At 45.4% G+C, this 26069-nt stretch overlaps 1 protein-coding gene across 1 annotated transcript in view; it reads right to left on the bottom strand.

The window, feature by feature from the left end:
* Positions 1-503: 503 nt before the first annotated feature.
* Positions 504-26069, bottom strand: part of LOC311123434 (pituitary adenylate cyclase-activating polypeptide type I receptor-like) — a gene marked incomplete at both ends in the record, with an annotated part of 60326 nt that continues 34760 nt past the window's right edge. The window contains 4 exons of the mRNA XM_084197700.1: positions 504-722; positions 925-966; positions 1086-1215; positions 10206-10289. Of these exons, the coding sequence (XP_084053826.1) occupies positions 504-722; positions 925-966; positions 1086-1215; positions 10206-10289 (475 nt within the window). The remainder of the gene's footprint in view (positions 723-924; positions 967-1085; positions 1216-10205; positions 10290-26069) is intronic.

Here is a 26069-nt window from a genome sequence, read left to right on the forward strand (position 1 = left end):
CTCGGCCAATCAGGTGGGCAGGTTGAGTGTGGACGGTGTCTCGGCCAATCAGGTGGGCAGATTGAGTGTGGACGGTGTCTGGGCCAATCAGGTGGGCAGGTTGAGTGTGGACGGTGTCTCGGCCAATCAGGTGGGCAGATTGAGTGTGGACGGTGTCTGGGCCAATCAGGTGGGCAGGTTGAGTGTGGACGGTGTCTCGGCCAGGGGTTTGAGACAATCAGGTGGGCAGATTGAGTGTGGACGGTGTCTCGGCCAGGGGTTTGAGACAATCAGGTGGGCAGGTTGAATGTGGACGGTGTCTCGGCCAATCAGGTGGGCAGGTTGAGTGTGGACGGTGTCTCGGCCAATCAGGTGGGCAGATTGAGTGTGGACGGTGTCTGGGCCAATCAGGTGGGCAGGTTGAGTGTGGACGGTGTCTGGGCCAATCAGGTGGGCAGGTTGAGTGTGGACGGTGTCTGGGCCAATCAGGTGGGCAGGTTGAGTGTGGACGGTGTCTCGGCCAATCAGGTGGGCAGGTTGAGTGTGGACGGTGTCTCGGCCAGGGGGTCCACCATGCGTATCTGTAAGACAGAGGAGCTCTTGGAACTGAGCATGGAGAGCTGTCCCCCCCCGTTGACCCCGCTGCTGGCCAGGGATGGGTGGCGCTGCTGGTTATTCAGATCCACAGTAAAGTAACGGTTCACCCTCCAGCTCCGCCACTTCCTCTTGACCTCAGACTGCACCTGGAATAACAGACAATAACAGAGTTATAATGTAATAGTCTAGTCCACTAGGTGGTTACTAAACAATAACAGAGTTATAATGTCATAGTCTAGTCCACTAGGTGGTTACTAACACTGCTACTTAGTCTAATACTGAAGGCAGAAAGTTCACATCAGTTATTGTTAATGACACTAATCATCAGTCACATCAGAAGCCTCCTACCTCTCCATTGAGGAAACAGTAGAGCACAGCCACAACAAAACCCTGAAGAGGAAAACAAGAGAGGAGAGATGAGCAGTTGAACAGTGTTCGTCCTTTTCAACAATGCTCTCAGAGTCACTGCTAATACACGAGCCCACTAGTCGAAGGAGGGAGTGTGTTACCTGAAAAGATCCCAGCCCCAGCTCAAACACCAGCCTCTCTTTCTTGCTGACGTCCTCCGGTGAGAAGGCAAACACAGTGTAGTGGATCCCAAAGAGGGGGATGAGGAGGAGGGTGGACCGGGCCAGACGCCTGACAACAACATATCAGATTCTTACTACTTATACAAAAAAACAATACACAACACAACATTGTCACAACCTTAGAACAACAAATACACAACATTACACTGTTTCAACCTTGGAACAACAAATACAAACTCATGTGAAGGTGAAATTACAGAGGAGGAACTTCTGGATGCAATTAAAGACTAAGTCCGGGAAAACTCCAGGGTTGGATGGCATACCAGTCGAAGTATACCAAACCTTTTTTGATATACTAAGAGGACCGTTATTAGCATGTTTTAACCACTCCTATGTAAATGGTAGATTATCTGACACTCAAGAAGAAGGTCTGATCTCATTATTACTGAAACAGGATACAAGTGGAAAATATAAAGATCCAGTTCATTTAAAAAATTGGCGGCCCCTTACACTTTAGTGTTGTGATGCAAAAATTCTAGCAAAATGTATAGCGCATAGAATTAAAAAGGTATTGTAGGATGTTATTAATTCTAATCAGACAGGTTTTTTACAAGGAAGATACATTGGAGATAATATAAGGCAAGTATTGGAAACAATAGAACATTATGGAAAATCTGAGAAACCAGGCCTGCTATTCATAGCAGACTTCGAAAAGGCATTTGATAAAGTACGACTGGGGTTTATATATAAATGCCTGGAGTATTTCAATTTTGGTGAATCTCTTATAAAATGGGTCAAAATCATGTATAGTAACCCTAGGTGTAAAATAGTAAATAATGGCTATTTCTCAGAAAGTTTTAAACTGTCAAGAGGAGTGAAACAAGGTTGTCCACTATCAGCATATCTATTTATTGTGGCCATCGAGATGTTAGCTATTAAAATCAGATCCAATAATAATATCAGGGGATTAGAAATCCAGGGCTTAAAAACAAAGGTGTAATTGTACGCTGATGATTCATGTTTTCTTTTAAATCCACAACTAGAATCACTCCACAGCCTCATAGAGGATCTAGATACATTTTCTAACCTCCCTGGATTACAACCAAATTATGACAAATGTACTACAGTGGGGAAATTTTTTTTTGGGGCAGCCACCAATTGTGCAAGTTCTCCCACTTAAACAGATGAGAGAGGCCTGTAATTTTCATCATAGGTACATGTCAACTATGACAGACAAATCGAGAAGAAAAAAATCCAGAAAGTCACATTGTAGGATTTTTTATGAATTTATTTGCAAATTATGGTGGAAAATAAGTATTTGGTCACCTACAAACAAGCAAGATTTCTGGCTCTCACAGACCTGTAACTTCTTCTTTAAGAGGCTCCTCTGTCCTCCACTCGTTACCTGTATTAATGGCACCTGTTTGAACTTGTTATCAGTATAAAATACACCTGTCCACAACCTCAAACAGTCACACTCCAAACTCCACTATGGCCAAGACCAAAGAGCTGTCAAAGGACACCAGAAACAAAATTGTAGACCTGCAACAGGCTGGGATTGGAAGTGATGCAGACAATTACATTGATTGAAGTTACAATCTATCTGCAATATTAAGCTGATCTACCCCCATAAAAAATAAAAAATAAAAAACTTACAAAAAAAAACCTAATACAACCATAATTAAACCAATACACATCAGCGTTACAACCTTAGAATAACCAATACACGACCTACACAATACAACAGAAGCCTTAGAACAACTAATACACAACATTACACTGTCACAACTTTAGAACAACAAACACATCCTTGTCATAACCTTAGAGAAACCAATACACAACAAAAACAACTAACAGGCAACATTATACATAGAAAGTTGGTTGCAATTTCAATTTAATCCTCCAGAAACGACAGAACAAATAATGCAACAAATATTGTGGTTAAATTCAAATATACTAATTGACAAAAAACCTTTATTTTTTGACAGAATGTTTAAAAAAGGTATAATCTTCGTAAATGATATCATCGGTAGGACTGGTGGAGTTATGTCTCACATGCAGCTAACAAAAACATATGGAAATGTCTGCTCTACCCAAAATTACAACCAAATAATTGCAGCCTTACCGCAAAAGTGGAAGAGGAAAGTGGAAGGGGGAGAAAGTAAGGAACTTGTCTGTCGGCCTTGCATTAAAGAACATAATTGGTTAAGGAAAACTGTGATAAATAAAAAAGTATATCAGTTTCACTTAAGGACCAAAGGATTGACAGCCGTCCCATATAGATTGCTAAATAGTTGGGAAGAGATCTTTGACGTGCCGATCCCATGGCATAGTGTTTATGAACTGATACGTAAAACGACACCGGATTCAAAAATTAGAATCTTTCAAGTTAAATTATTATATAAAATTCTTGCTACCAATAGAATGTTATTTATATGGGGGATACAATCTTCCCAGCTCTGCAGATTTTGCTGTGAAGAGACAGAATCATTAGATCATTTGTTTTGGTTCTGTCCATTTGTAGCTTGTTTTTGGACACAGGTCCAGGACTGGCTAAAGGATTGCAATATTTACCTGGAACTAACCTTGCAGATAGCATTACTGGGTGATCTGAAAAGTCATAGTCAATCAATCAATAATATAATAATACTTTTAGCAAAAATGTTTATTTTTAATTCACAATCTGTAGAAGCAATGAGAATAGAAAGGTTCAGAACTTTTGTAAAACATCACAGTACGGTTGAAATATATATGGCAAATAGAAATCATATATGGATGGTGTTAAGAGATAGATGGGAGGTATTGAATAGAGTTGAAGGATGGGACTAATAACAAATAACAACAAATAATAACAAAGATAGCTAATAATGTAAGCATACTGTGTCCATACAAAGTATATAGGTTGTATGTTGGGAGCTTTTGGGAAAGAGCACAGTTAGAAAGATATGGCATATAGAAGCAAACCGGATGGACATCATGAAAATGATCGGAGAGGTTGAGAGTAGAAGAAGTTCAGGAGCATATATATATATATACAGTGGGGGAAAAAAGTATTTAGTCAGCCACCAATTGTGCAAGTTCTCCCACTTAAAAATATGAGAGCGGCCTGTAATTTTCATCATAGGTACATGTCAACTATGACAGACAAATTGAGATTTTTTTTCTCCAGAAAATCACATTGTAGGATTTGTTATGAATTTATTTGCAAATTATGGTGGAAAATAAGTATTTGGTCACCTACAAACAAGCAAGATTTCTGGCTCTCACAGACCTGTAACTTCTTCTTTAAGAGGCTCCTCTGTCCTCCACTCGTTACCTGTATTAATGGCACCTGTTTGAACTTGTTATTAGTATAAAATACACCTGTCCACAACCTCAAACAGTCACACTCCAAACTCCACTATGCCCAAGACCAAAGAGCTGTCAAAGGACACCAGAAACAAAATTGTAGACCTGCAACAGGCTGGGAAGACTGAATCTGCAATAGGTCAGCAGCTTGGTTTGAAGAAATCAACTGTGGGAGCAATTATTAGGAAATGGAAGACATACAAGACCACTGATAATCTCCCTCGATCTGGGGCTCCACGCAAGATCTCACCCCGTGGGGTCAAAATGATCACAAGAACGGTGAGCAAAAATCCCAGAACCACACAGGGGGACCTAGTGAATGACCTGCAGAGAGCTGGGACCAAAGTAACAAAGCCTACCATCAGTAACACACTACGCCGCCAGGGACTCAAATCCTGCAGTGCCAGACGTGTCCCCCTGCTTAAGCCAGAACGTTTTGGTAAAAACTCAACTCGTCGTGTTTGGAGGACAAAGAATGCTGAGTTGCATCCAAAGAACACCATACCTACTGTGAAGCATGGGGGTAGAAACATCATGCTTTGGGGCTGTTTTTCTGCAAAGGGACCAGGACGACTGATCCGTGTAAAGGAAAGAATGAATGGGGCCATGTATCGTGAGATTTTGAGTGAAAACCTCCTTCCATCAGCAAGGGCATTGAAGATGAAACGTGGCTGGGTCTTTCAGCATGACAATGATCCCAAACACACCGCCCGGGCAACGAAGGAGTGGCTTTGTAAGAAGCATTTCAAGGTCCTGGAGTGGCCTAGCCAGTCTCCAGATCTCAACCCCAGAGAAAATCTTTGGAGGGAGTTGAAAGTCCGTGTTGCCCAGCGACAGCCGCAAAACATCACTGCTCTAGAGGAGATCTGCATGGAGGAATGGGCCAAAATACCAGCAACAGTGTGTGAAAACCTTGTGAAGACTTACAGAAAACGTTTGACCTGTGTCATTGCCAACAAAGGGTATATAACAAAGTATTGAGAAACTTTTGTTATTGACCAAATACTTATTTTCCACCATAATTTGCAAATAAATTCATTAAAAATCCTACAATGTGATTTTCTGGATTTTTTTTCCTCATTTTGTCTGTCATAGTTGACGTGTACCTATGATGAAAATTACAGGCCTCTCTCATCTTTTTAAGTGGGAGAACTTGCACAATTGGTGGCTGACTAAATACTTTTTTTCCCCACTGTATATCCTCCTGACAACAACACTACTACAACCTGACTAAGACTAACACTGAGACAGCCTCCTGACAACAACACAACTTATCAATGACCCAAGCCCAGCTCATTTAATCCATACCATTGTGTCATTGAGTCATCATAATGCTTTAGCAAGTGTACATTATACCAGGGGCATTGGTAGACACAATATAAGTAACCTAATGTATGTCCCTCTAACTGCCCTGAATGCCTCTGCTGATCCAACAGCTATTGGATGCAGTAACCATGTGCCTATGAACCAGGTTTATTCTGTTAGCACTGAGGTGGTGTGCCCTAGGAGGAAGTCCACTGTGTGCAGCTCACCCTGCACTAACATAAATAACATGATAATATCTACTTCTGTTAAGCTTCCCAGTAAAGCAATGAAAACAAGCAAGCATCCCAGAAAAGTGCTCAAAATAGCCCATGTTAACATATGTAGCTTAAGAAACAAGGCTCATGACATTAATAACTAGCAAGTAACAAATTACATTCATATTCTGACTATCTCTGAAACTCACTTAGATAATACCTTTGATGATACAGTGGTAGCAATACATGGTTATAACATCTACCGAAAAGACAGAAATGCCAATGGGCGGTGTTGTGGTATATATTCAGAACCACATTCCTGTAAAGCTTAGAGAGGATCTCATGGTAAATACTGTTGAAGTAATATGGCTACAGGTTCACCTGCCTCACCTAAAGCCCATTCTGGTGGGAAGCTGCTATAGACCACCAAGTGCGAACAGTCAGTATCTGGATAATATGTGTGAAATGCTTGATAATGTATGTGATATCAACAGAGAGGTATATTTTCTGGGTGATTTAAATATTGACTGGCTTTCATCAAGCTGCCCACTCAAGAGAAAGCTTCAAACTGTAACCACTGCCTGCAACCTGGTTCAAGTTATCAGTAAACCTACCAGGGTAGTTAAAAACAGCACAGGAACGAAATCATCAACACGTATTGATCACATCTTTACTAATGCTGCAGAAATGTGCTTGAAAGCAGTATCCAAATCCATCGGATGTAGGGATCACAATATAGTAGCCATATCTAGGAAAACCAAAGTTCCAAAGGCTGGGCCTAATATAGTGTATAAGAGGTCATACAATACGATTCGTAGTGATTCCTATGTTGTTGATGTAAAGAATATTTGCTGGTCCGTGGTGTGTAATGAGGAGTAACCAGATGCTGCACTTGACACATTCATGAAATTGCTTATTTCCAGTTACTAATAAGGATGCACCCATTTAGAAAATGACTGTAAAAACGGTTACATCCCTGTGGATTGATGAGGAATAGAAAAATGGTATGGTTGTATTGTATTCTTCACGGAATTCTAAGCAAATCTTGTCTGCTAAATGAACTAGTGTAGCCCACAGCCGTTTGGCATAGCCAGATCAGGACCTAACATAAGGACAACTCAGAGTATGCTATTCTGTTCTTCTGAAATAGACTCAATTTTCTTCATATCATGCTTCTTTTGTCTCGAGGGCGCCAGTCTGCCCATCATTACGCACATCTACGCTTCATTGGACTCACCTGGACTTCATCACTGTTTAATTACCTCACCCATATATGTCTGTTCCTCAGTTGTGATCCCCGTGTCAGCATTAATGCCATTATGTTTCCCATGTCCAGATGTGTCCGTGTTTTGTTTCATGTCTGTATATATTAAATATACACCTTATAGAACAGCAGAGACTGTGAAGCAACACACACATAGGCACAGACACATGCATACACACACAATACAAAATACTACTACAACCTGACTGAAACTTACACTCAGACATTCTCCTGACAACAATAAAACATTGTTACAACCTGACTAAGATTAACACGCAGACATCCTCCTGACAACCTAACAACATTGCTACAACCTGAATAAGACTAACACTCAGACAACACAACACTCAGATCTGGGATATGTCCCTGGTAGCGTCTGAGAATAACGTTAACTGGAAACCACATACCCTGAGGCCGCATTTATTGTACTTGGGGACTTTAACAAAGAAAACGACTCCATTCTGCTCCTCCCTTCCTATAGGGAGAAACTCAAACAGGAAGTACCCGTGCTAAGGTCTATTCAACACTGGTCTGACCAATCGGAATCCATGTGTCAAGATTGTTTTGATCACGTGGACTGGGATATGGTCCGGGTTGCCTCTGAGAATAACACTGACACGGTGACTGAGTTCATCAAGAAGTGTATAGGAGATGTTGTTCACACTGTGACGATTAAAACCTACCCAAACCAAAAACCGTGGATAGATGGCAGCATTCGCACAAAACTGAAAGAGCGAACCACCGCATTTAACCACAGCAAGGTGACTGAGAATATGGTTGAATACAAACAGTGCAGTTATTCCCTCCGTAAGGCAATCAAACAGGCAAAACATCAGGACAGAGACAAAGTGGAGTCGCAATTCAACGACTCAGACACGAGACGTATGTGGCAGGGTCCACAGACAATCACAGACTACAAAAGGAAAACCAGCCACGTTGCCGACACCGACGTCTTGCTCCTGGACAAGCTAAAGACCTTCTTCGCCCGTTTTGAGGATAACACAGTGCCACCGACGTGGCCCGCTCCCGAGGACTGTGGGCTCTCGTTCTGCGTGGCCATTGTGAGTAAGACGTTTAAGCATGTTAACCCTCGCAAGGCTGCCGGCCCAGACGGCATCCCTAGCCGCGTCCTCAGAGCATGCGCAGACCAGCTGGCTGGTGTGTTTACGAACATATTCATTCTCTCCCTTTCCCAGTCTGCTGTTCCCACATGCTTCAAGATGGCCACCATTGTTCCTGTACCCAAGAAAGCAAAGATAACTGAACTAAATGACTATCGCCCTGCAGCACACTCACCTCTGTCATCATGAAGAGCTTTGAGAGACTAGTTAAGGATCATATCACCTCTACCTTACCTGTCACCCTAGACCCACAGCAATTTGCTTACCGCCCCAATAGATCCACAGACGATGCAATCGCCATCATTCTGCACTCTGCCCTATCCCATCTGGACAAGAGGAATACCTATGTAAGAATGCTGTTCATTGACTATAGCTCAGCATTCAACACCATAGTACCCTCCAAGCTCATCATTAAGCTCGAGGCCCTGGGTCTGAACCCCGCCCTGTGCAACTGGGTCCTGGACTTCCTGACGGGCCGCCCCCAGGTGGTGAAGGTAGGAAACAACATCTCCACTTCGCTGATCCTCAACACTGGGGCCCCACAAGGGTGTGTGCTCAGCCCTCTCCTGTACTCCCTGTTCACCCATGACTGCGTGGCCAAGCACGCCTCCAACTCAATCATCAAGTTTGCAGACGACACAACAGTAGTAGGCCTGATTACCAACAATGACGAGACAGCCTACAGGGAGGAGGTGAGGGCTCTGGCGGAGTGGGGCCAGGAAAATAACCTCTCTCTCAACGTCAACAAAACGAAGTAGCTGATCGTGGAATTCAGGAGACAGCAGAGGGAGCACCCCCCTGTCCTCATCAACAGGACAGCAGTGGAGAAGGTAAAAAGCTTCAGGTTCCTCGGCGTACACATCACCGACAATCTGAAATCTTCCACAGACAGTGTGGTGAAGAAGGTCCCTAAGACCCTCACAAACTTTTACAGATGAGAGAGCATCCTGTCGGGCTGTATCACCACCTGGTATGGCAACTGCACCGCCCACAACCGCAGGGCTCTCCAGTCTGCCAAACGCACACTGCCTGCCCTCCAGGACACCTACAGCACCCAATGTCACAGGAAGGCCAAAAAGATCATCAAGGACATCATCCACCCGAGCCACTGCCTGTTCATCCCGCTATCATCCAGAAGGCGAGGTCAGTACAGGTGCATCAAAGCTGGGACCGAGAGAATGAAAAACAGCTTTTATCTCAAGGCCATCAGACTGTTAAATAGCCACCACTAGCCGGCCTCCACCCAGAACCCTGCCCTGAACTTAGTCACTGGCACTAGCCGGCTACCACCCGGTTACTCAACCCTGCACATTAGAGGCTGCTGCCCTATTTACACAGACATGGAATCACTGGTCACCTTAATAATGGAACACTAGTCACTTTAATAATGTTTACATACTGTTTTACTCATTTAATATGTATATCCTGTATTCTAGTCAATGCCATCCTATTTAACTATTGCTGAATATATATTATTCTATCCTACGTATTCTTCAGATATACTAAATATTCTATCCACATACTGTCCATGATTTCTATACATCCCCATCACATATATATTTATACTGTGGACTGAGGACATTGCTCGTCCTAATATTTATATATTTCATAACTCCATTCTTTAACTTTTAGATTTGTGTGTATTGTTAGATATTACTGCACTGTTGGAGCTAGGAGCATTTCGCAATAACATCTGCTAAATACGTGACCAACACAATTTGATTTGATTTGACCTGACTAAGAATAACACTCAGATTGTAACATATGAGGAAACTCACAGGCAAACAGACAAACAAACAGATACACACACACACACACACACACACACACACAAACACAGACTTACAGTGTGATGGCTGATAGCTCTGACATCATGCAGGAATGTTGGACAGCCTGAGTGGGTTCACTGAAGCATTTCTGAGCACAGCTACTACAACAGAGACAGACAGACACAGACAGAGACAACAGACACCACATGTCAAACACACACACACAGTCATACACACACACACACACACACACACACACACACACACACACGTCTTAACTATACAACACATCAGACAGTCTCATAAAACATAAAAGACAAGACATAGAGGCAGTGCTAAGGACAGGTACTTACAGGTAGATACTGGACATAGAGTCAGGGCTAAGGCCAGGTACTTACAGGTAGATCCTGGACATAGAGTCAGGGCTAAGGACAGATACTTACAGGTAGATCCTGGACATAGAGTCAGGGCTAAGACCAGGTACTTACAGGTAGATACTGGACATAGAGTCAGGGCTAAGACAGGTACTTACAGGTAGATCCTGGACATAGAGTCAGGGCTAAGGCCAGGTACTTACAGGTAGATCCTGGACATAGAGTCAGGGCTAAGACAGGTACTTACAGGTAGATCCTGGACATAGAGTCAGGGATAAGGCCAGGTACTTACAGGTAGATCCTGGACATAGAGTCAGGGATAAGGCCAGGTACTTACAGGTAGATACTGGACATAGAGTCAGGGCTAAGGCAGGTACTTACAGGTAGATCCTGGACATAGAGTCAGGGCTAAGACAGGTACTTACAGGTAGATCCTGGACATAGAGTCAGGGCTAAGACAGGTACTTACAGGTAGATCCTGGACATAGAGTCAGGGCTAAGACAGGTACTTACAGGTAGATACTGGACATAGAGTCAGGGCTAAGGACAGGTACTTACAGGTAGATCCTGGACATAGAGTCAGGACTAAGGACAGATACTTACAGATAGATCCTGGACATAGAGTCAGGGCTAAGACAGGTACTTACAGGTAGATCCTGGACATAGAGTCAGGGCTAAGACAGGTACTTACAGGTAGATACTGGACATAGAGTCAGGACTAAGGACAGATACTTACAGGTAGATCCTGGACATAGAGTCAGGACTAAGGACAGATACTTACAGGTAGATCCTGGACATAGAGTCAGGGCTAAGACAGGTACTTACAGGTAGATCCTGGACATAGAGTCAGGGATAAGGCCAGGTACTTACAGGTAGATCCTGGACATAGAGTCAGGGCTAAGGCCAGGTACTTACAGGTAGATCCTGGACATAGAGTCAGGGCTAAGACAGGTACTTACAGGTAGATCCTGGACATAGAGTCAGGGCTAAGACCAGATACTTACAGGTAGATACTGGACATAGAGTCAGGGCTAAGACAGGTACTTACAGGTAGATCCTGGACATAGAGTCAGGGCTAAGACAGGTACTTACAGGTAGATCCTGGACATAGAGTCAGGGCTAAGACAGGTACTTACAGGTAGATCCTGGACATAGAGTCAGGGATAAGGCCAGGTACTTACAGGTAGATCCTGGACATAGAGTCAGTGCTAAGACAGGTACTTACAGGTAGATCCTGGACATAGAGTCAGGGCTAAGACAGGTACTTACAGGTAGATCCTGGACATAGAGTCAGGGATAAGGCCAGGTACTTACAGGTAGATCCTGGACATAGAGTCAGGGATAAGGCCAGGTACTTACAGGTAGATCCTGGACATAGAGTCAGGGCTAAGGCCAGGTACTTACAGGTAGATCCTGGACATAGAGTCAGGGCTAAGACAGGTACTTACAGGTAGATCCTGGACATAGAGTCAGGGATAAGGCCAGGTACTTACAGGTAGATCCTGGACATAGAGTCAGGGATAAGGCCAGGTACTTACAGGTAGATACTGGACATAGAGTCAGGGCTAAGGCAGGTACTTACAGGTAGATACTGGACATAGAGTCAGGGCTAAGGCAGGTACTTACAGGTAGATACTGGACATAGAGTCAGGGCTAAGGCCAGGTACTTACAGGTAGATCCTGGACATAGAGTCAGGGCTAAGGACAGGTACTTACAGGTAGATACTGGACATAGAGTCAGGGCTAAGGACAGGTACTTACAGGTAGATCCTGGACATAGAGTCAGGGCTAAGGACAGATACTTACAGGTAGATACTGGACATAGAGTCAGGGCTAAGACCAGGTACTTACAGGTAGATCCTGGACATAGAGTCAGGGATAAGGACAGGTACTTACAGGTAGATTCTGGACATAGAGTCAGGGCTAAGGACAGGTACTTACAGGTAGATCCTGGACATAGAGTCAGGGCTAAGACAGGTACTTACAGGTAGATCCTGGACATAGAGTCAGGGATAAGGCCAGGTACTTACAGGTAGATCCTGGACATAGAGTCAGGGATAAGGCCAGGTACTTACAGGTAGATACTGGACATAGAGTCAGGGCTAAGGCAGGTACTTACAGGTAGATCCTGGACATAGAGTCAGGGCTAAGACAGGTACTTACAGGTAGATCCTGGACATAGAGTCAGGGCTAAGACAGGTACTTACAGGTAGATCCTGGACATAGAGTCAGGGCTAAGACAGGTACTTACAGGTAGATACTGGACATAGAGTCAGGGCTAAGGACAGGTACTTACAGGTAGATCCTGGACATAGAGTCAGGACTAAGGACAGATACTTACAGATAGATCCTGGACATAGAGTCAGGGCTAAGACAGGTACTTACAGGTAGATCCTGGACATAGAGTCAGGGCTAAGACAGGTACTTACAGGTAGATACTGGACATAGAGTCAGGACTAAGGACAGATACTTACAGGTAGATCCTGGACATAGAGTCAGGGCTAAGACCAGGTACTTACAGGTAGATACTGGACATAGAGTCAGGGATAAGACCAGGTACTTACAGGTAGATCCTGGACATAGAGTCAGGGCTAAGACAGGAACTTACAGGTAGATACTGGACATAGAGTCAGGGCTAAGACAGGTACTTACAGGTAGATACTGGACATAGAGTCAGGGCTAAGGACAGGTACTTACAGGTAGATCCTGGACATAGAGTCAGGGCTAAGGACAGATACTTACAGGTAGATACTGGACATAGAGTCAGGGCTAAGACAGGTACTTACAGGTAGATACTGGACATAGAGTCAGGGCTAAGGACAGGTACTTACAGGTAGATCCTGGACATAGAGTCAGGGCTAAGGACAGATACTTACAGGTAGATACTGGACATAGAGTCAGGGCTAAGACCAGGTACTTACAGGTAGATCCTGGACATAGAGTCAGGGATAAGGACAGGTACTTACAGGTAGATTCTGGACATAGAGTCAGGGCTAAGGACAGGTACTTACAGGTAGATCCTGGACATAGAGTCAGGGCTAAGGACAGGTACTTACAGGTAGATTCTGGACATAGAGTCAGGGCTAAGGACAGGTACTTACAGGTAGATTCTGGACATAGAGTCAGGGCTAAGGACAGGTACTTACAGGTAGATTCTGGACATAGAGTCAGGGCTAAGGACAGGTACTTACAGGTAGATTCTGGACATAGAGTCAGTGCTAAGGCAGGTACTTACAGGTAGATACTGGACATAGAGTCAGGGCTAAGGACAGGTACTTACAGGTAGATTCTGGACATAGAGTCAGGGCTAAGACAGGTACTTACAGGTAGATCCTGGACATAGAGTCAGTGCTAAGACCAGGTACTTACAGGTAGATACTGGACATAGAGTCAGGGCTAAGACAGGTACTTACAGGTAGATCCTGGACATAGAGTCAGGGCAAAGGACAGATACTTACAGGTAGATACTGGACATAGAGTCAGGGCTAAGACCAGGTACTTACAGGTAGATCCTGGACATAGAGTCAGTGCTAAGACAGGTACTTACAGGTAGATATTGGACATAGAGTCAGGGCTAAGACCAGGTACTTACAGGTAGATACTGGACATAGAGTCAGGGCTAAGACAGGTACTTACAGGTAGATCCTGGACATAGAGTCAGGGCTAAGACCAGGTACTTACAGGTAGATACTGGACATAGAGTCAGGGATAAGACAGGTACTTACAGGTAGATCCTGGACATAGAGTCCGGGCTAAGGCAGGTACTTACAGGTAGATCCTGGACATAGAGTCAGGGCTAAGGCAGGTACTTACAGGTAGATCCTGGACATAGAGTCAGGGCTAAGGACAGGTACTTACAGGTAGATCCTGGACATAGAGTCAGGGCTAAGACAGGTACTTACAGGTAGATCCTGGACATAGAGTCAGGGCTAAGGACAGGTACTTACAGGTAGATCTTGGACATAGAGTCAGGGCTAAGGACAGATACTTACAGGTGGATCCTGGATATAGAGTCAGGGCTAAGACCAGGTACTTACAGGTGGATCCTGGACATAGAGTCAGGGCTAAGGACAGATACTTACAGGTAGATACTGGACATAGAGTCAGGGCTAAGGACAGGTACTTACAGGTAGATACTGGACATAGAGTCAGGGCTAAGGACAGGTACTTACAGGTAGATACTGGACATAGAGTCAGGACTAAGGACAGATACTTACAGGTAGATCCTGGACATAGAGTCAGGGCTAAGACAGGTACTTACAGGTAGATCCTGGACATAGAGTCAGGGCTAAGACAGGTACTTACAGGTAGATCCTGGACATAGAGTCAGGGCTAAGGCCAGGTACTTACAGGTAGATCCTGGACATAGAGTCAGGGCTAAGACAGGTACTTACAGGTAGATCCTGGACATAGAGTCAGGGATAAGGCCAGGTACTTACAGGTAGATCCTGGACATAGAGTCAGGGATAAGGCCAGGTACTTACAGGTAGATACTGGACATAGAGTCAGGGCTAAGGCAGGTACTTACAGGTAGATCCTGGACATAGAGTCAGGGCTAAGACAGGTACTTACAGGTAGATCCTGGACATAGAGTCAGGGCTAAGACAGGTACTTACAGGTAGATCCTGGACATAGAGTCAGGGCTAAGGCAGGTACTTACAGGTAGATCCTGGACATAGAGTCAGGGCTAAGACCAGGTACTTACAGGTAGATCCTGGACATAGAGTCAGGGCTAAGGACAGATACTTACAGGTAGATCCTGGACATAGAGTCAGGGCTAAGGACAGATACTTACAGGTAGATCCTGGACATAGAGTCAGGGCTAAGACAGGTACTTACAGGTAGATACTGGACATAGAGTCAGGGCTAAGGACAGGTACTTACAGGTAGATCCTGGACATAGAGTCAGGACTAAGGACAGATACTTACAGATAGATCCTGGACATAGAGTCAGGGCTAAGACAGGTACTTACAGGTAGATCCTGGACATAGAGTCAGGGCTAAGACAGGTACTTACAGGTAGATACTGGACATAGAGTCAGGACTAAGGACAGATACTTACAGGTAGATCCTGGACATAGAGTCAGGACTAAGGACAGATACTTACAGGTAGATCCTGGACATAGAGTCAGGGCTAAGACCAGGTACTTACAGGTAGATACTGGACATAGAGTCAGGGATAAGACCAGGTACTTACAGGTAGATCCTGGACATAGAGTCAGGGCTAAGACAGGAACTTACAGGTAGATACTGGACATAGAGTCAGGGCTAAGGACAGGTACTTACAGGTAGATACTGGACATAGAGTCAGGGCTAAGGACAGGTACTTACAGGTAGATCCTGGACATAGAGTCAGGGCTAAGGACAGATACTTACAGGTAGATACTGGACATAGAGTCAGGGCTAAGACCAGGTACTTACAGGTAGATCCTGGACATAGAGTCAGGGATAAGGACAGGTACTTACAGGTAGATTCTGGACATAGAGTCAGGGCTAAGGACAGGTACTTACAGGTAGATCCTGGACATAGAGTCAGGGCTAAGGACAGGTACTTACAGGTAGATTCTGGACATAGAGTCAGGGCTAAGGACAGGTACTTACAGGTAGATTCTGGACATAGAGTCAGGGCTAAGGACAGGTACTTACAGGTAGATTCTGGACATAGAGTCAGGGCTAAGGACAGGTACTTACAGGTAGATTCTGGACATAGAGTCAGGGCTAAGGACAGGTACTTACAGGTAGATTCTGGACATAGAGTCAGTGCTAAGGCAGGTACTTACAGGTAGATACTGGACATAGAGTCAGGGCTAAGGACAGGTACTTACAGGTAGATTCTGGACATAGAGTCAGGGCTAAGACAGGTACTTACAGGTAGATCCTGGACATAGAGTCAGGGCTAAGACCAGGTACTTACAGGTAGATACTGGACATAGAGTCAGTGCTAAGACAGGTACTTACAGGTAGATATTGGACATAGAGTCAGGTCTAAGACCAGGTACTTACAAGTAGATACTGGACATAGAGTCAGGGCTAAGACAGGTACTTACAGGTAGATCCTGGACATAGAGTCAGGGCTAAGACAAGGCACTTACAGGTAGATACTGGACATAGAGTCAGGGCTAAGACAGGTACTTACAGGTAGACCCTGGACATAGAGTCAGGGATAAGACAGGTACTTACAGGTAGATTCTGGACATAGAGTCAGGGATAAGGACAGGTACTTACAGGTAGATCCTGGACATAGAGTCAGGGCTAAGGACAGGTACTTACAGGTAGATTCTGGACATAGAGTCAGGGCTAAGGACAGGTACTTACAGGTAGATTCTGGACATAGAGTCAGTGCTAAGGCAGGTACTTACAGGTAGATACTGGACATAGAGTCAGGGCTAAGGACAGGTACTTACAGGTAGATTCTGGACATAGAGTCAGGGCTAAGACAGGTACTTACAGGTAGATCCTGGACATAGAGTCAGGGCTAAGACCAGGTACTTACAGGTAGATACTGGACATAGAGTCAGTGCTAAGACAGGTACTTACAGGTAGATATTGGACATAGAGTCAGGTCTAAGACCAGGTACTTACAAGTAGATACTGGACATAGAGTCAGGGCTAAGACAGGTACTTACAGGTAGATCCTGGACATAGAGTCAGGGCTAAGACCAGGCACTTACAGGTAGATACTGGACATAGAGTCAGGGCTAAGACAGGTACTTACAGGTAGACCCTGGACATAGAGTCAGGGATAAGACAGGTACTTACAGGTAGATTCTGGACATAGAGTCAGGGATAAGGACAGGTACTTACAGGTAGATCCTGGACATAGAGTCAGGGCTAAGGACAGATACTTACAGGTAGATACTGGACATAGAGTCAGAGCTAAGACCAGGTACTTACAGGTAGATCCTGGACATAGAGTCAGGGATAAGGACAGGTACTTACAGGTAGATTCTGGACATAGAGTCAGGGCTAAGGACAGGTACTTACAGGTAGATCCTGGACATAGAGTCAGGGCTAAGGACAGGTACTTACAGGTAGATTCTGGACATAGAGTCAGGGCTAAGGACAGGTACTTACAGGTAGATTCTGGACATAGAGTCAGGGCTAAGGACAGGTACTTACAGGTAGATTCTGGACATAGAGTCAGGGCTAAGGACAGGTACTTACAGGTAGATTCTGGACATAGAGTCAGGGCTAAGGACAGGTACTTACAGGTAGATTCTGGACATAGAGTCAGTGCTAAGGCAGGTACTTACAGGTAGATACTGGACATAGAGTCAGGGCTAAGGACAGGTACTTACAGGTAGATTCTGGACATAGAGTCAGGGCTAAGACAGGTACTTACAGGTAGATCCTGGACATAGAGTCAGGGCTAAGACCAGGTACTTACAGGTAGATACTGGACATAGAGTCAGTGCTAAGACAGGTACTTACAGGTAGATATTGGACATAGAGTCAGGGCTAAGACAGGTACTTACAGGTAGATCCTGGACATAGAGTCAGGGCAAAGGACAGATACTTACAGGTAGATATTGGACATAGAGTCAGGGCTAAGACCAGGTACTTACAGGTAGATACTGGACATAGAGTCAGGGCTAAGACAGGTACTTACAGGTAGATCCTGGACATAGAGTCAGGGCTAAGACCAGGTACTTACAGGTAGATACTGGACATAGAGTCAGGGATAAGACAGGTACTTACAGGTAGATCCTGGACATAGAGTCCGGGCTAAGGCAGGTACTTACAGGTAGATCCTGGACATAGAGTCAGGGCTAAGGCAGGTACTTACAGGTAGATCCTGGACATAGAGTCAGGGCTAAGGACAGGTACTTACAGGTAGATCCTGGACATAGAGTCAGGGCTAAGACAGGTACTTACAGGTAGATCCTGGACATAGAGTCAGGGCTAAGGACAGGTACTTACAGGTAGATCTTGGACATAGAGTCAGGGCTAAGGACAGATACTTACAGGTGGATCCTGGATATAGAGTCAGGGCTAAGACCAGGTACTTACAGGTGGATCCTGGACATAGAGTCAGGGCTAAGGACAGATACTTACAGGTAGATACTGGACATAGAGTCAGGGCTAAGGACAGGTACTTACAGGTAGATACTGGACATAGAGTCAGGGCTAAGGACAGGTACTTACAGGTAGATACTGGACATAGAGTCAGGACTAAGGACAGATACTTACAGGTAGATCCTGGACATAGAGTCAGGGCTAAGACAGGTACTTACAGGTAGATCCTGGACATAGAGTCAGGGCTAAGACAGGTACTTACAGGTAGATCCTGGACATAGAGTCAGGGCTAAGGCCAGGTACTTACAGGTAGATCCTGGACATAGAGTCAGGGCTAAGACAGGTACTTACAGGTAGATCCTGGACATAGAGTCAGGGATAAGGCCAGGTACTTACAGGTAGATCCTGGACATAGAGTCAGGGATAAGGCCAGGTACTTACAGGTAGATACTGGACATAGAGTCAGGGCTAAGGCAGGTACTTACAGGTAGATCCTGGACATAGAGTCAGGGCTAAGACAGGTACTTACAGGTAGATCCTGGACATAGAGTCAGGGCTAAGACAGGTACTTACAGGTAGATCCTGGACATAGAGTCAGGGCTAAGGCAGGTACTTACAGGTAGATCCTGGACATAGAGTCAGGGCTAAGACCAGGTACTTACAGGTAGATCCTGGACATAGAGTCAGGGCTAAGGACAGATACTTACAGGTAGATCCTGGACATAGAGTCAGGGCTAAGGACAGATACTTACAGGTAGATCCTGGACATAGAGTCAGGGCTAAGACAGGTACTTACAGGTAGATACTGGACATAGAGTCAGGGCTAAGGACAGGTACTTACAGGTAGATCCTGGACATAGAGTCAGGACTAAGGACAGACACTTACAGATAGATCCTGGACATAGAGTCAGGGCTAAGACAGGTACTTACAGGTAGATCCTGGACATAGAGTCAGGGCTAAGACAGGTACTTACAGGTAGATACTGGACATAGAGTCAGGACTAAGGACAGATACTTACAGGTAGATCCTGGACATAGAGTCAGGACTAAGGACAGATACTTACAGGTAGATCCTGGACATAGAGTCAGGGCTAAGACCAGGTACTTACAGGTAGATACTGGACATAGAGTCAGGGATAAGACCAGGTACTTACAGGTAGATCCTGGACATAGAGTCAGGGCTAAGACAGGAACTTACAGGTAGATACTGGACATAGAGTCAGGGCTAAGGACAGGTACTTACAGGTAGATACTGGACATAGAGTCAGGGCTAAGGACAGGTACTTACAGGTAGATTCTGGACATAGAGTCAGGGCTAAGGACAGGTACTTACAGGTAGATTCTGGACATAGAGTCAGGGCTAAGGCAGGTACTTACAGGTAGATACTGGACATAGAGTCAGGGCTAAGGACAGGTACTTACAGGTAGATTCTGGACATAGAGTCAGGGCTAAGACAGGTACTTACAGGTAGATCCTGGACATAGAGTCAGGGCTAAGACCAGGTACTTACAGGTAGATACTGGACATAGAGTCAGTGCTAAGACAGGTACTTACAGGTAGATATTGGACATAGAGTCAGGGCTAAGACAAGTACTTACAGGTAGATCCTGGACATAGAGTCAGGGCAAAGGACAGATACTTACAGGTAGATACTGGACATAGAGTCAGGGCTAAGACCAGGTACTTACAGGTAGATCCTGGACATAGAGTCAGTGCTAAGACAGGTACTTACAGGTAGATATTGGACATAGAGTCAGGGCTAAGACCAGGTACTTACAGGTAGATACTGGACATAGAGTCAGGGCTAAGACAGGTACTTACAGGTAGATCCTGGACATAGAGTCAGGGCTAAGACCAGGTACTTACAGGTAGATACTGGACATAGAGTCAGGGATAAGACAGGTACTTACAGGTAGATCCTGGACATAGAGTCCGGGCTAAGGCAGGTACTTACAGGTAGATCCTGGACATAGAGTCAGGGCTAAGGCAGGTACTTACAGGTAGATCCTGGACATAGAGTCAGGGCTAAGGACAGGTACTTACAGGTAGATCCTGGACATAGAGTCAGGGCTAAGACAGGTACTTACAGGTAGATCCTGGACATAGAGTCAGGGCTAAGGACAGGTACTTACAGGTAGATCTTGGACATAGAGTCAGGGCTAAGGACAGATACTTACAGGTGGATCCTGGATATAGAGTCAGGGCTAAGACCAGGTACTTACAGGTGGATCCTGGACATAGAGTCAGGGCTAAGGACAGATACTTACAGGTAGATACTGGACATAGAGTCAGGGCTAAGGACAGGTACTTACAGGTAGATACTGGACATAGAGTCAGGGCTAAGGACAGGTACTTACAGGTAGATACTGGACATAGAGTCAGGACTAAGGACAGATACTTACAGGTAGATCCTGGACATAGAGTCAGGGCTAAGACAGGTACTTACAGGTAGATCCTGGACATAGAGTCAGGGCTAAGACAGGTACTTACAGGTAGATACTGGACATAGAGTCAGGACTAAGGACAGATACTTACAGGTAGATCCTGGACATAGAGTCAGGGCTAAGACAGGTACTTACAGGTAGATACTGGACATAGAGTCAGGGCTAAGACCAGGTACTTACAGGTAGATCCTGGACATAGAGTCAGTGCTAAGACAGGTACTTACAGGTAGATATTGGACATAGAGTCAGGGCTAAGACCAGGTACTTACAGGTGGATCCTGGACATAGAGTCAGGGCTAAGGACAGATACTTACAGGTAGATCCTGGACATAGAGTCAGGGCTAAAGACAGATACTTACAGGTAGATACTGGACATAGAGTCAGGGCTAAGACCAGGTACTTACAGGTAGATCCTGGACATAGAGTCAGTGCTAAGACAGGTACTTACAGGTAGATATTGGACATAGAGTCAGGTCTAAGACCAGGTACTTACAAGTAGATACTGGACATAGAGTCAGGGCTAAGACAGGTACTTACAGGTAGATCCTGGACATAGAGTCAGGGCTAAGACCAGGCACTTACAGGTAGATACTGGACATAGAGTCAGGGATAAGACAGGTACTTACAGGTAGATACTGGACATAGAGTCAGGGCTAAGGCAGGTACTTACAGGTAGATCCCGGACATAGAGTCAGGGCTAAGACAGGTACTTACAGGTAGATACTGGACATAGAGTCAGGGCTAAGGACAGATACTTACAGGTGGATCCTGGATATAGAGTCAGGGCTAAGACCAGGTACTTACAGGTAGACCCTGGACATAGAGTCAGGGCTAAGACCAGGTACTTACAGGTAGATCCTGGACATAGAGTCAGGGCTAAGACAGGTACTTACAGGTAGATACTGGACATAGAGTCAGGGCTAAGGACAGGTACTTACAGGTAGATCCTGGACATAGAGTCAGGGCTAAGGCAGGTACTTACAGGTAGATCCTGGACATAGAGTCAGGGCTAAGGCCAGGTACTTACAGGTAGATCCTGGACATAGAGTCAGGGCTAAGGCCAGGTACTTACAGGTAGATCCTGGACATAGAGTCAGGGCTAAGGACAGATACTTACAGGTAGATCCTGGACATAGAGTCAGGGCTAAGGCCAGGTACTTACAGGTAGATCCTGGACATAGAGTCAGTGCTAAGGACAGGTACTTACAGGTAGATCCTGGACATAGAGTCAGGGCTAAGGCAGGTACTTACAGGTAGATCCTGGACATAGAGTCAGGGCTAAGGACAGATACTTACAGGTAGATCCTGGACATAGAGTCAGGGCTAAGGCAGGTACTTACAGGTAGATCCTGGACATAGAGTCAGGGCTAAGGCAGGTACTTACAGGTAGATCCCGGACATAGAGTCAGGGCTAAGACAGGTACTTACAGGTAGATACTGGACATAGAGTCAGGGCTAAGGCAGGTACTTACAGGTAGATCCTGGACATAGAGTCAGGGCTAAGTAAGGTACTTACAGGTAGATCCTGGACATAGAGTCAGGGCTAAGACAGGTACTTACAGGTAGATACTGGACATAGAGTCAAGGCTAAGGACAGGTACTTACAGGTAGATACTGGACATAGAGTCAGGGCTAAGGCCAGGTACTTACAGGTGGATCCTGGATATAGAGTCAGGGCTAAGACCAGGTACTTACAGGTAGACCCTGGACATAGAGTCAGGGATAAGGCCAGGTACTTACAGGTAGATCCTGGACATAGAGTCAGGGCTACAGGTACTTACAGGTAGATCCAGGACATAGAGTCAGGGCTAAGGACAGGTACTTACAGGTAGATCCTGGACATAGAGTCAGGGATAAGGCCAGGTACTTACAGGTAGATCCAGGACATAGAGTCAGGGATAAGGCCAGGTACTTACAGGTAGATACTGGACATAGAGTCAGGGCTAAGACAGGTACTTACAGGTAGATACTGGACATAGAGTCAGGGCTAAGGCAGGTACTTACAGGTAGATCCTGGACATAGAGTCGGGGCTAAGACCAGGTACTTACAGGTAGATACTGGACATAGAGTCAGGGCTAAGGCAGGTACTTACAGGTAGATCCTGGACATAGAGTCAGGGCTAAGACAGGTACTTACAGGTAGATACTGGACATAGAGTCAGGGCTAAGACCAGGCACTTACAGGTAGATACTGGACATAGAGTCAGGGATAAGACAGGTACTTACAGGTAGATCCTGGACATAGAGTCAGTGCTAAGACAGGTACTTACAGGTAGATATTGGACATAGAGTCAGGTCTAAGACCAGGTACTTACAAGTAGATACTGGACATAGAGTCAGGGCTAAGACAGGTACTTACAGGTAGATCCTGGACATAGAGTCAGGGCTAAGACCAGGCACTTACAGGTAGATACTGGACATAGAGTCAGGGATAAGACAGGTACTTACAGGTAGATACTGGACATAGAGTCAGGGCTACAGGTACTTACAGGTAGATCCAGGACATAGAGTCAGGGCTAAGGCAGGTACTTACAGGTAGATCCCGGACATAGAGTCAGGGCTAAGACAGGTACTTACAGGTAGATACTGGACATAGAGTCAAGGCTAAGGACAGATACTTACAGGTAGATACTGGACATAGAGTCAGGGCTAAGGACAGATACTTACAGGTGGATCCTGGATATAGAGTCAGGGCTAAGACCAGGTACTTACAGGTAGATCCTGGACATAGAGTCAGGGCTAAGACCAGGTACTTACAGGTAGATCCCGGACATAGAGTCAGGGCTAAGACAGGTACTTACAGGTAGATACTGGACATAGAGTCAAGGCTAAGGACAGGTACTTACAGGTAGATACTGGACATAGAGTCAGGGCTAAGGCCAGGTACTTACAGGTGGATCCTGGATATAGAGTCAGGGCTAAGACCAGGTACTTACAGGTAGACCCTGGACATAGAGTCAGGGATAAGGCCAGGTACTTACAGGTAGATACTGGACATAGAGTCAGGGCTAAGGCAGGTACTTACAGGTAGATCCTGGACATAGAGTCGGGGCTAAGACCAGGTACTTACAGGTAGATACTGGACATAGAGTCAGGGCTAAGGCAGGTACTTACAGGTAGATCCTGGACATAGAGTCAGGGCTAAGACAGGTACTTACAGGTAGATACTGGACATAGAGTCAGGGCTAAGGCAGGTACTTACAGGTAGATCCTGGACATAGAGTCAGGGCTAAGGCCAGGTACTTACAGGTGGATCCTGGACATAGATTCAGGGCTAAGACCAGGTACTTACAGGTAGACCCTGGACATAGAGTCAGGGATAAGGCCAGGTACTTACAGGTAGATCCTGGACATAGAGCCAGGGATAAGACCAGGTACTTACAGGTAGATCCTGGACATAGAGCCAGGGATAAGACCAGGTACTTACAGGTGGATACTGGACATAGAGTCAGGGCTAAGGACAGGTACTTACAGGTAGATACTGGACATAGAGTCAGGGCTAAGGACAGGTACTTACAGGTAGATACTGGACATAGAGTTAGGGCTAAGGCAGGTACTTACAGGTAGATCCTGGACATAGAGTCAGGGCTAAGACAGGTACTTACAGGTAGATCCTGGACATAGAGTCAGGGCTAAGGACAGGTACTTACAGGTAGATACTGGACATAGAGTCAGGGCTAAGGCAGGTACTTACAGGTAGATACTGGACATAGAGTCAGGGCTAAGACAGGTACTTACAGGTAGATACTGGACATAGAGTCAGGGATAAGACAGGTACTTACAGGTAGATCCTGGACATAGAGTCAGGGCTAAGACCAGGTACTTACAGGTAGATCCTGGACATAGAGTCAGGGCTAAGGACAGATACTTACAGGTAGATACTGGACATAGAGTCAGGGCTAAGACAGGTACTTACAGGTAGATCCTGGACATAGAGTCAGGGCTAAGGACAGATACTTACAGGTAGATACTGGACATAGAGTCAGGGCTAAGACCAGGTACTTACAGGTGGATCCTGGACATAGAGTCAGGGCTAAGACCAGGTACTTACAGGTAGATACTGGACATAGAGTCAGGGATAAGACTAGGTACTTACAGGTAGATCCTGGACATAGAGTCAGGGCTAAGGACAGATACGTACAGGTAGATACTGGACATAGAGTCAGGGCTAAGGACAGGTACTTACAGGTAGATCCTGGACATAGAGTCAGGGCTACAGGTACTTACAGGTAGACCCTGGACATAGAGTCAGGGCTAAGGACAGGTACTTACAGGTAGATACTGGACATAGAGTTAGGGCTAAGGACAGATACTTACAGGTAGATTCTGGACATAGAGTCAGGGCTAAGGACAGGTACTTACAGGTAGATCCTGAACATAGAGTCAGGGCTAAGACAGGTACTTACAGGTAGATCCTGGACATAGAGTCAGGGCTAAGGCAGGTACTTACAGGTAGATCCTGGAAATAGAGTCAGGGCTAAGACAGGTACTTACAGGTAGATACTGGACATAGAGTCAGGGCTAAGACAGGTACTTACAGGTAGATCCTGGACATAGAGTCAGGGCTAAGGCAGGTACTTACAGGTAGATCCTGGACATAGAGTCAGGGCTAAGACAGGTACTTACAGGTAGATCCTGGACATAGAGTCAGGGCTAAGGCAGGTACTTACAGGTAGATCCTGGACATAGAGTCAGGGCTAAGACAGGTACTTACAGGTAGATACTGGACATAGAGTCAGGGCTAAGACAGGTACTTACAGGTAGATCCTGGACATAGAGTCAGGGCTAAGGAAGGTACTTACAGATAGATCCTGGACATAGAGTCAGGGCTAAGACAGGTACTTACAGGTAGATACTGGACATAGAGTCAGGGCTAAGACCAGGTACTTACAGGTAGATCCTGGACATAGAGTCAGGGCTAAGGCAGGTACTTACAGGTAGATCCTGGACATAGAGTCAGGGATAAGGCCAGATACTTACAGGTAGATCCTGGACATAGAGTCAGGGCTAAGGCAGGTACTTACAGGTAGACCCTGGACATAGAGTCAGGGCTAAGACAGGTACTTACAGGTAGATACTGGACATAGAGTCAGGGCTAAGGACAGA

The sequence above is a fragment of the Coregonus lavaretus genome (assembly GCF_964263955.1).
Source record: "Coregonus lavaretus genome assembly, contig: HAP1_SCAFFOLD_1548, whole genome shotgun sequence".
Lineage (NCBI taxonomy): Eukaryota > Metazoa > Chordata > Actinopteri > Salmoniformes > Salmonidae > Coregonus > Coregonus lavaretus.